General features: G+C 44.5%; 1 protein-coding gene and 1 long non-coding RNA gene across 6 annotated transcripts in view; one reads left to right on the top strand and one right to left on the bottom strand.

The window, feature by feature from the left end:
* LOC129052930 (uncharacterized) overlaps window positions 1–12,269 on the top strand; it is a 309,079-nt gene that overhangs the window by 72,511 nt on the left and 224,299 nt on the right. The gene's annotated exons all lie outside the window — the stretch shown is intronic.
* LOC100443622 (diphosphoinositol polyphosphate phosphohydrolase 3-beta) lies at window positions 5,212–10,113 on the bottom strand. The gene is made up of 2 exons (XM_002831654.5): window positions 9,335–10,113; window positions 5,212–6,501 (listed from the first exon to the last, which is right to left on the bottom strand). Coding segments are annotated over exons 1-2 (495 nt in total). The 5' UTR covers window positions 9,829–10,113; the 3' UTR covers window positions 5,212–6,500.

The following is a 12,269-nucleotide window of genomic DNA, read 5'->3' as shown; positions in this document are numbered from 1 at the left end:
AATGAATGAGACTTCTTGATGAATTACCACAGCCTTTATGCTGTGGTCCCAGTAATTAGACCCCCTAATTATGATTACAATGGAAATTATTGACTCCATCCAATCAGCAACTGATAAATGTTTTGCTATTGTATATTTGGCTAATACATTCTGTTTAGTGTATATTTCAATAGCCTCTCAGCCCGTTTTCCTTCCCCTCCAAAGTGAAATGGTACACCTTTACCTGGCTACTTAGAGGGTACCTCAACAGCTCTGCTATCTCACACAGTCTTTGCAGGCAAGAACTTAACTGCATCTAACTTGCTCCAGGAGCACAGATATGACACCACATTGATGGCATCCTTTTCTAAGAGAATTCTTTAGAAAACTCATTCAGGACATATAAATATTTTAAGAAGGAGCTCACAAAAAGGGGATGGACCATTGCCCCACACAGGGCACAAAGCCTTGCCACCTTGTTTAAATTCCTGAATATTGGTAAACTGAGGGTAATCCATGCCTGTCAACATTAAAGCTTGCCCAACATATTTAGGCCTTTGTGGGTTCTGGAGGCAACATTTTCCTCACTTACAAATTTTACTTTGGTCCATTTATGCCATTACTTGCAAAATAGGCCCATCTTGAGTGGGACCCCCTCCCAGCAAAATATTCTAGAATTTTTTCAACCATATTAGTGCCATGCCCACCCTGAGACTTCTTCACTGTAGAGGCTTTAGCATCCTCCTCTAATGCCTCTTGGAGTCTTTGTACCATCCATGATGGCCATGAGTTGCCCATGACCTTCTGATGCAAGAAACTGCCTTCGTAGGTCTTATGCTGTATATTGTTAGAGTGGCAACTGCTGGATACATACTGGGGTCTTGTGGAAATAGAGGCTTTCATAGGCACTCAGCTCATGACCTTCCATTTCCAGCTAATTATGCCCTGGGTCTTGGCAGCAGCACCCTACAAACTCATCACAGCGACCAAAGTCTCTTTGTTACAGGAAGGAACCAAACCTGGGCCCTCTGGCATATCACACTTACAGGTGGGGATGGCCTCCCCTGTCCTCAGTCCTTTGCCAGATGCCATGGTGCTGGATGAGGCTACCCCTCTACCAGACCCTTTGGCTACTTGGGGACCCCTGTAGAATCAACTGAATAAAGAATAATGGGAGTTTGTCCACTTTATGGATACACTGTCATAATCACACATAAGGGAGCTCAGTGGATTGTTGCTGTTTTTTTTTTTTTTTTTAATCCCTTAGTTAGGATGTCTCTGATAAAGAACTGGACCCAAGGATCAGTACAATTGGCCAAACTTCAGGCTATTATCTTAGCAGTGGATGCCTGGGTCACTAATTGACCCCCTCAGTAAATATTTAGACCCTTAGGTTATTGCCAATTATATGGTTGTCTGGTTTGGACAATGGCAGCAACATAAATTCCTTATCCAGTGTCTCTTTTGGGGTATGGAACTCTGGGAATCTCTTGCCTCACAGATACCAAAATATAAGTCAATACCACACATGCCTTTACATATAATAAAACTATAATACAAGGCCTCATTAAGACACTCATTACTGCCGTCAGAGTTCCAGACGCCATTTATTGCAACCAAGACATTCATTTCACTTCCCAGAATACACAATGCTGAGCTCTAGAATGAGACAGTTGATGGAACTTTCATCTTTCTTACAGGTATCAGGCTACAGACCTCATAGAGCACCATAATGGATTATTTAAATCTGTTTAAATTCAATTACAAAAACATAGTACATTTTATTTCTCGAACATCAGGAGTAAATTGTAATAAGGAAGCTGTCTCTCTCTTTTTTTTTTTGGATATTTGCTGACAGCATCTAAGCCTCACCTCGGTTCACCTTAAGCCCTGCATTTGGACAAGCTTATGAAATTCCTGGGTGCTCTCTCCTTTGTTGTTGAAAGGAGTTTCAAACCATGCAAGTCCCCAGCTGCACATTGGAACCCTCACCCCAGCACCCCTAACCACCATAAAAACTGTAAGCTAGTCTCCTTTCCTAGCTCTATCAAGACATTTTCAGATCAGCTTTGGAAGCCTGCCTTGCTCTCCCAAAAGAGCCTCATTATGCAAGTAATAAACCTTTGAATACCCTGTTGATGTGTATATGGCATTATCGCTCTTGATATCTAAACCAAATTTTGCATGGGGTCCATTCTGTATCTTTAGAGTGGCCACAACAGGTGGCTTATGTTTGTAAAAAGAATCCTTAGGTGGATATATGAAAGGAGAGTGGAGTTGTAGGGGAATGGCTCCTCCATGATGGCCTGGCACCCTTGGATATATCCATATAGGCTCGAACTGCAGCTAATCTGAGTTTTGGTTAAATGCTTTGTGATCCTCCCAGAACATGAGAAGATCAGAGCCTGTAAGGCCTATAAGGCCTTCTCCCAGTCACTTCCTTCTCTCTCGGGAGAGGCTGTCTTGAATGAATTTCTCATCACTTACCAGATTCTGATGAGGTATGGAACTTTCTGTCCTGTGCCTTTTAGAATAGAGCTGCGGAATATATAGCCACTCAGCCGCAGTATAGATTTGGCTCCTCAGCCAGGGAGTATCCCTCAACTTGCATTATAGTCATCTAGCCCCTTTTGTTTCTTTGTTGTCTTTTAGGGTATATGAGACAAGGACCTGGGGAGTTGGCCTCTTTGGTTCATTCTTTGTACTGTTTATGTAAGTACTAAACTGTCTCAATCTAAAAGTGGTTCCTTGTATCTTTACCAGTCAAATCAGTCAGGCTTTAGCCTTGTCTATATGAGCTTGTTACCATATAATCCTAATTGCTGTCTGTTTTTTACCTGTAAATTAAAATAATTAGGATACTTGTGTTCATTCAAAGGTTCTTACATAAATAAATACTGAAGGATTACCATGTTCTTAAATCATTTGTATTTGGGAAGCTTTAAGCCTTCAGTGAATTATCAAATGCAGCTGTGGGCCAATTTAGCACCTAAGGGAATATCACACAGTCCTTTATGAAGCTAAGAAGTCAGGAATATATTGGTACTGGAAAATCCTGAAAAATAAGGGTATGGTTTATAGATGAAATATTCTTCCCAATAAAGGGAAACTTGATCAGAGATCACAGTCTTATGGTATCTCATTTTTCATATTTTCAGGTAAACACCTGGCAAAATAATAGCTATGTGTTTTTCACAAGTAGGAGGTGTGACAACCATTTATATAATAAACATGTTAGGAACATCTGTGGGATGCCATATTCCAGGCTCTGTGCCCGACTCAGGACACAGACAACCCAGTCTGGGTCTCAGAGCTAGTGGACCTCAGAATTAAGAAGACAGAGACATTCAGGCTAGTAAGTATACTTTTGATAAGAACTATGACAAAACAGGGCTGGGAATGGTAGCTCACACCTGTAATCCCAGCACTTTGGGAGGCCAAGCCAAGCAGATGGCTAGAGCCCCAGAGTTTGAGACCAGCCTGGGCAACATGGCGAGACTCCATCTCTACAAAAACGGAAAAAATAGCCAAGTGTGGTGGTACACATCTGTAGTCCCAGTTACTCTAGAGGCTAAGGCAGGAGGATCTCTCGAGCCCAGGAATTTGAGGCTGTAGTGAGCTATGATCATGCCACTGCACTCCTGTTAGGGCAACAGAGCAAGATCCCATCTCTGTGAAAAAAGAACTTTTTCAAAAAATATCAAGAAGGGCTTCTCAGAAGCAGTGATTTACAAAAGTAGGGACTGTAATTACCACAAATTTACAGATGAGAAAATTGAAAATCAGAGAGGTAAACTAATCTGGCAGAGGCCATACAGCCTCTGGTCAAGACAGTTTTGAGCTATAGCTTGTTGGATTCCGAATCACTAAATTGTTTTAATTTACATCCACCAAACTACAGCTTCCCTGGCTCTGCTTGCCTCTAAACTTAAAAAAAAAAATCTGCTGGCTGGGCGTGGTGGCTCACGCCTGTAATCCCAGCACTTTGGGAGGCTGAGATGGGCGGATCACGAGGTCAGGAGATCGAGACCATCCTGGCTAACACCGTGAAACCCTGTCTCTACTAAAAATACAAAAAATTAGCCGGGCGTGGTGGTGGGCGCCTGTAGTCCCAGCTACTCGGGAGGCTGAGGCAGGAGAATGGTGTGAACCCGGGAGGCGGAGCTTGCAGTGAGCCGAGATCGTGCCACTGCACTCTAGTCTGGGTGACAGAGCGAGACTCCGTCTCAAAAAAAAAAAAAAAATCTGCTACAATCAGAGTAGACTCAAATTAGAAAACAATTTCCAGGGAAAACTTGATGAAAGTTTTTCTGGTATATCATGGTGCCTTCTCACAGGGGAATCTTGGAACTGAAAGCTCTGTCCAGCTATGACTGGTAAAGGGCTCTAAGGTAAACTTTTCACCTCCCCTTTTCCCAGTAACAGTTGGTTCTGGGGAGTTGCTTGCTCTTGGGATTGGAACACACTTAAAGAACAGAAGTAGAAGGGGCAGCTTCAGCTTCAGTACTTCACACTTAGGAAGGAATTCATCTTCCCTAGGAGGGACCTTTAATACTCTTCTCACTTTCTGCCTGTTCCTTCTTGACTCACAAAAACATCAGGACAGACACCATGTTTGTTGATGTAAGCACAGCCTTTACAGAATTTTAGCCTTTGCAGAATTTTAAGCACAGTCCACAACTGAAGGAGTATCTGCAATCTGTGAAATGCAAAATGGTCCACTGAAGTCAGGAATGTTAACTGCTTAATTTCCTGTTTTACCTACCTTCAAATATAACCTTAAACTTAATTATGTGAAACTAACAAGTTTACAGCTATTGTTCCCCTAAAAACTATTCAAAAAGTGGATTATGTAGGTTTTTATAAAATTCCATAAACATTCTCCTTGGAGACTCCACCTCTTTGATTTTTCACATTTGTATGAACTGGTATGTAGGTGTTATCAAAACCCCTGCTCAATAGCATATAAGAATCCATTCTTATTTTCTAGTATGAATAAATAAGAATTTAGCTTTTCCTATTTCAATGGGCCAAATTAAAAGAAAAAACTGCTAACATTGGTCTACAGCAAGGGAACTGCTAGCCACTCCAGGGTATTTCTCCCTTCTCTTTTTGGGCATTTGACCTCTTGGGCCAGAAGCAGTATGCCACAGCTAACCTTTTTTAAACAATCTAAATTTTTTCCTTTTTTTCTACCTTATATATTAGGCTTAATAAGAATAACTCCAGTAATTATTTTTATAAACTTTATTACGGAAAATGCCAAACATACAAAAATAGAGATGAACATATATAATGAACCATCATTTTAGCCATCACCCAGCTTCAACAATTATCAAGGCCAATTTCGTTTCATCAATATTTCCAATGCACTTAACATCCAGACTTATTATTTTGGAGCAAATTCCAAGAATCATATCATATCAGCCACAAATGTTTGAGAATGTAGATGAGGACCCTTCTTTCTAACATAATGATAAAACCATTATTCTAATACCAAATACCCCACCAATGTTCAAATTACTCCGATTGTCTCATAAATGTATTCGTTTTACAGTTCGGTCAAATCACAATTCAAATAAGATCCATACAATTGGTTAATATGTCTCTTAAGTCTCTTTAAATCTATAAGTTCATCCTCCATCTTTCATCCTTGCAAGTTATTTACAGAAGAAACTAGTTCATGTGTCCTGTAGTTTCTTATAGTCTGGATTCTGCTCATCTCATCTCCATGGTGTAAAATAATGTTTCTCTGCCCTATTTTCTAAAGATTAGGAATTATTTCTAGGGCCATGGTCAAATTTAAGTTCAATGTTTGGGCAAATATTTTAAGAGACGGAGTCTCATTATATTGCTCAGGCTAGACTAAAGCTCCTGGGCTCAAGCTATTCTTCTGCCTCAGCCTCCTGAGGCAGATGCATAACACTGTGCCTGGCTTTGCAAATGTATTTTACAGATAGTGTAGTATACTGCCATCTGGAGGCACACATCTGGGATGACACAGACATAGGAGTAAGAATTTTTGCTTTCTAGTATCTCACAGCTGCCTTGAAGCAGTTGTGTGACACTTGATAAACAAAAGTCACATATATGCTAGACAGATTAGAAAGGGATTGTTTAACCATTCAGTATCATTACAAAATATGAACTACTGAAACAAATCTTCAGTGATGTCTACCATATTCTAAGCAATATCTTATATGCTAGATATATAAAAAAGACTAAGGAAACAAGTTCCTTGCATTCAAGGGCATATAATCTGCTGGGAAATACAGACACATAATCATAAAAGCACAAAAAAGGCCACAGGTGCCAAGTTAGAATTCTGTACAGATACAGCGGTAGTGCAACAACCTGGAGAATAGTCATTGTAATAAACAGGGAAGAAGTGTCCAAAAGCATAGGATGAGCTGTGTCCTTGGAGTGTGAAAGAGCTCATCTGTGCTTCACAATTCCATTCATCCATCCATTCACATACTGGATTCTTTCAAAGTAAATCTGAACAACATCTATGCCATTCACCTAAAAAAAAAATTCTTATTAATAGGGTTTTATTGGTTCATCCATTCCTCTAATCAACAAATACTTATTGAGCACCTACTATGGCTCGTCAACCATTTTGAATTGGAAAAGCCTTCAGTGAATTATCGAATGCAGTTTCACTGTGAGGCCAGATGAGAGCCTGAGGGAATAATAGATTGTCCCAGGTACATTATGAAGCTGAGAAATCAGAAATACACTTGTAGTAGACATTTCTAATCTGTGGATCAATGACAAATGTCTCCAAATTCCAGGCACTGTTCTAGGCTCTGAGGATATGGGGGAGGATTCAGTCTGGGTCCTAGTCCTCGAAAAGTTCATATTCTAATAGGCCAACAGTCATTCAGAAAGATGATTGCAATACAAGAATGATGCTGAGAATATTTGTTTTGACTGGTGCTTCCACAAAAGGAACTCTGAAAAAGAAAACTCTGGCCAGCTGTTAGTGCTGTAAGCTCTAACCTCCCTTTTCCCAGTCAACAACTATGGAGGGAAGACATGCTTTTTCTTACAATTGAACTCCACTTAAAGACAAGTGAGACAAGGAGCAGCTCCAACATCAGAGCCCTTTAAACCATCTGTCCCACAAGGGCCCTCTAATGTTGCTGTTTCTTTACAAGCTCTTACACATACACACTTCAATTTTTATCGATTTTCTAAATACAAAAATGTTGAAATCTTTACAATGATTCTCTCAAATGAAACTATATACAGGACTTAAAAATATTTATAGCCACCTTTCACCACTTTCAGGGTTACTTCTTTCAAAGGTGACCTGATCAAGAGAACATAGGTTTCTTAGAAAATATGTTAACCATCCAGAGCAAATTCTGTATCAAGCAACCAAACTTACCTTTACTCCAACATGTCGTCTTCAAATTTTTTTTAGAATAAGAAAAAGTAGGCACTTGTCCAGTGGGGGACAGGGACAAGGGGGAAAATCAGTCTTTTTTTTTTTTTTTTTGAAACGGTCGCCCAGGCTGGAGTACAGTGGCACGATCTTGGCTCGCTGCAACCTCCGCCTCCCGGAATCAAGCGATTCTCCTACCTCAGCCTCCCGAGTAGCTGGGATTACAGGCGCGCACCACCATGCCCAGCTAATTTTTGTATTTTTAGTAGAGACGGGGTTTCACCATGTTGGCCAGGCTGGTCTCGATCTCCTGACCTCGTTATCTGCCCGCCTCGGCCTTCCAAAGTGCTGGGATTACAGGCGTGAGCCACCGCGCCCGGCGCCCCGGCCCCCACCCATACTCTCTTCAAAAACTAGACGTTTCCTCAACTGTCATGGGAGATGAGATCCAGAAGAGGAACCTAGAATTTACATAGCAAAACCCAAAATTTCTTAATAGAAAGTGCGTAACAGTGACCCATAGAACAAGACTCCGTCTCAAAAAAAAAAAAAAGTTACGGGACCCCAAATACCTGTCAATAATGTTTAAGAGATATGACATAGTCTAGGTTGCTCTAGAAATTAGGAATGATCTTTTCATTCGAATACCCTCTTCACAAAGTAGGCTTTCCTTCTACCTAATGTCAGACATGGCTGGGGGAACAGAGGAAGGTCCAGAAGAGAGATTTAGCTATTCTAGATGGGATTCCTGACTTCAAGCAAGTATTGAGGCAAACGTGAGAGCTTTTAATTTGGCACCCAGAAAAGGTGGTACTGTGAGACAAAACAATTACTCTCTATCATTGACAGATTGTTCAGGAATCCTAATAGTTTGACAGTTCTGTACCAGCTGAACATCACTAGAGCTAACTCAGTTGGGATGTAATCGCCACAAAAGATTCCATTCCTGTGGTTACTGGGAGTCAGGGAGGTTAAGTGGAATGTCACTACGTTCAAATATGGAATGGAAACCACTTTCTTTCAAAAACAAATCCAGAGAACCATGGTTCTTCTATGGTATCCAGTAAGGGGTAATGGGAGTTGGAAGTTGAGTATGGGAAATCAAATTCTGTGAATACAGTTTTTCTGATAAGATGTGTTTGGCTAGCAGATCCCCAGCAGCATCTATTCAATAAGGTTAATCTACATGGGAAATAGCGATTTGAAGTCAGCAGTGAAAAATTACTTGTGCAAATTTTTTGAAAACCAAATGATCTACACAGAAATAGAAAAAGAAATTTCTGAAAGGGGCAAATGAGATCCCATTTCAGAGGCTAGAGTGACTGTCGAGTGCAGAAAGAGCACAAGATGTAGAATTTCCTAATGTTTTTACAAATTCAAAACTGATTTTTTAAACCAACTCCCACCACATAAGGGCTCCCTGACAACAAGGGTGAATGCTGTGAAGGAGAAAACAACTCAAGGGAAAAAAATACTAAAAGATGCCACACAACCAAGCTGGTCAGACTTTAAAGGCCTCCACTACCAAACAAACCACAAGGCTGGTATCAAAAATGTGCACGCACGCTCACCCACGAATATGTGTGAAATATAAAAGAACCAAAAACATCACAGGGCACACAGGCAGAGACACACACTCCCCGCCCACCCCTCGCCCCCCCCCACCCACGCCCAAAAGCAGGGTGAACAGTTAAGGCACCTAAAACCCCAAGCGGCATCGGCTTCCCCGAAACATTTTACAGTGTAACCAAAAAGCGATTTTGAAAGCAACTGAAAAACGTGCAAACTGAAAACAGGGCCTGGCAACAGTTTGCAAGCGTGATTCAGAGGGTCTGCCAAGGAAACAAAAGCCTCCCTCCTCCCCATGAGAACGCACATGGCACGAGAGGTGCTCCAGGCGGGACGCATTTTAAGCAAGGCAGACAAATAGAAGTCTGCGCGGGTGCGGGCGCAAGCGGTACATACTAGGGATCGCTATCTGGCGAGGATGGGGCCATGGAGTTTCCATTGGTTGGGGAACCGCCCAGCTTTAGTTTCTCCAGATATTCGGCGTGCACGGGCTTGTGGCACTGGAGAACCTTGATGGCATCTTCGACTTTGAACCACTCTCGCTTCCTCCCAATGCTAACCGAATCTTCCCAATCCTCCAGCAGCTCCGTGACAGTCAGTACATACACGTACGTTCTGTGCTTGCGATCCTGGTTCTGTTCGAAGACGCCCAGGAGCCGGCCTAACTTCCCCTTGACTCCCGCCTCTTCGTACACCTCTCGGACCGCCGCACCGCCCGGCTCCTCCTCGGGCTCCATGCCCCCGCCCGGCACGATCCAGCGGTCCGGGTACCGGCTGCTACTCACTAACAGGACCTCGTCCTCGCGCTCGCTCCGGAAGCACAGGCATGCCGCCCGCTTCTTGAACCCCTCGGGGTCGTAGGTCCGCGTCTGGTTGGGTTTGCACTTCATCCTCGAGGCAGCCTCCTCTCGCTGCTCGCTGCTGTGTGGGCCGCCGACGCAGCTGCTGCCGCTGCCGGGGAGCAGCCGAGGTGCTGGGAAGAAAAAGGGCCGAGGAAAGGGGCGGGGAGACAGAGGCGCCTCCGTCTGCCGTCTGCCCGCGAGCCCGAGGAGCGGAGGGAGAGATGAAGCTGGGCGGGGCACGGGCGGAGGCGGGGGCAAGCGAGGCGTGTCAGTCAGCCAGTCCGCCAGTCCGATGGGCGGGCGGCCGGCCGAACCCGGGCCCGCCGGAGTGGAGGAGGTGCCGCCGCCCGCGAGCCCGCGACTCTCCACAGAGCCCACCCGCCTCTGTGAGGTGAAGCGCATTCTCGGGCGCGTCCGCGCTCCTGTTCACGTGCTCGTTCGCAGGGGAGGGCGTGGGGCGAGGGGCGAGGGGCGAGGGGCGAGGGGCGAGGGGCGAGGGGCGAGGGGCGAGGGGCGAGGGGCGAGGGGCGGGGGTCTCCTGGCTCCCGCAGCGTGCAACGCCTGGGGCCCACTGCGCAGGCGCTTCGCACTCCTGGGGCCAGGAACCTCCTTGGCGCACAGCGAAATTCACCGCATTGTGACTTTGGCCAAGATTGCCTCCACGTGTGCCTTTGACCCAAACGCACTGTGGCACGGCAGGACGTTTCTCCTCTCACTCCCCACTGCGCTGCAGGAAACCCACACGCAGTTGATTTACACAAGACAGGGGCAAAGGCAGCGTCGTCATCATCCTCCCCCACTATCAACCATTCTGGCTTACTCATGGGACCTGGGCCCTAGTGTTGTCAGAACAACCCACGGGATTCTTGGCACAGTAGCCGGGCGTCTTTGCTGAGTCACATGATGCAGTTTTATTTCTTCAACAGGTTCCCACCTTGCAGAGCATCTTGGCGCAGCCAGTAATTTAATGCTTTTCTTAAATCTCTGTTCACAACCTGCCTGACCCCCTTGCACCTCAGTTTTCTCATGGGTACACTCCTCGCCTCCTTGTTGCAGCCATTTGCACTTCCATGCAAGTACACCTTAAAGACCAGAGCACCACCCATCTAGTAGTCCTGCGTTAAAGCCTAGAGACATTCTCCTGTTCTCCATACACTCCACCCTTCTCTATTCTTCTCTTTGATAAGCACCACTTGGTGTTTGGGAAACCATGCACATGGAGATCCGTCGTATTTCACAATTTTATTTTATTTTTTATTTTTTGAGACGGAGTCTCGCTCTGTCGCTCTGTCGCCCAGGCTGGAGTGCCGTGGCATGATCTTGGCTCACTGCAACCTTCACCTCCCGGGTTCAAGCGATCCTCCTGCCTCAGCCTCCTGAGTAGCTGGGATTACAGGCGGGTGCCACCACGCCTGGCTAATTCTTGTGGTTTTAGAAGAGACGGGTTTCACCATGTTGGTCAGGGTGCTCTTGAACTCCTAACCTCGCGATCCGCCCACCTCGGCCTCCCAAAGTGTACTATTAACCACCACAAAACAAATAAAATACCAAGGGGTCCTAAAAATATGGTTAGGACTTAGTAGTACGAAATGGCTGAACTTCTACTCAGAGCTTTGAAACATGATTTGAATGAATCACGAGACACTCTAGCAAAACTAGCAGACTAGTGGGGTGTCTGGGGTCGAGAGGGGCCAATCCAGGCTCCGGCCACAGGGCAGGGCTGCTTCACAATTGCCAGGTACTGTCTCCTTTGTCTCACCAGAAAGAGGTGCCATTTTCTAGTCTATTCCATCAGTATCAGTTCTACATCACACTGTGCCTCTGCAATAGGTCCCTTCTGGGGGCATACTTGTGGCAGGGAAGAGGAATAGGACATTTTAACATGGAAAGAGGCACAGACTGAAACCCTACTGGAAAAGTCTGGATATGGAGACCCACAACTTAAAACAGGCTTAATACAATAGCAAGGGAATTTTTAAATTACCTTTTCCCCAAACTTTCACAGCTGACATAGTTTGGATACTTGTCCTCGCCCAAATCTCATGTTAAAGTGTAATCCCCAATGGTGGAAGCGGGGCCTGGTGGGAGATGTTTGGATCATGAGGGCGGATCCCTCATGGCTTGGTGCTGTCTGTGTGATAGTGAGTGCTCACAAGATCTGGTGACTTAAAAGCAAGTGGCACCTTCCCCTGTCTTGCTCATGCTTTCGCTATGTGATGCACCTACTCCCCTTCTGCCTTCTGCCACCATTGTAAGCTTCCTGAGGCCACCCCAGAAGCTGAGCAACTGTTGGCACCATGCCTCCTGTAAAACCTGCAGAACCATGAGCCAATTAAACCTCTTTTCTTTGTAAATTACCCAGTCTCAGGTATTTCTTTATGGCAATGTGAGAATGGCCTAATAACTTTATTATTCATCTATAATATAGTAACAGGGCAAGAAAAGCTAAGACTTTTGTAATGATAGTAAAAATCCTTTTTAAGAGAACA

This window comes from Pongo abelii, chromosome X (assembly GCF_028885655.2).
Source record: "Pongo abelii isolate AG06213 chromosome X, NHGRI_mPonAbe1-v2.0_pri, whole genome shotgun sequence".
Classification (NCBI taxonomy): domain Eukaryota; kingdom Metazoa; phylum Chordata; class Mammalia; order Primates; family Hominidae; genus Pongo; species Pongo abelii.
This window is presented reverse-complemented; position numbering and strand designations above follow the sequence as displayed.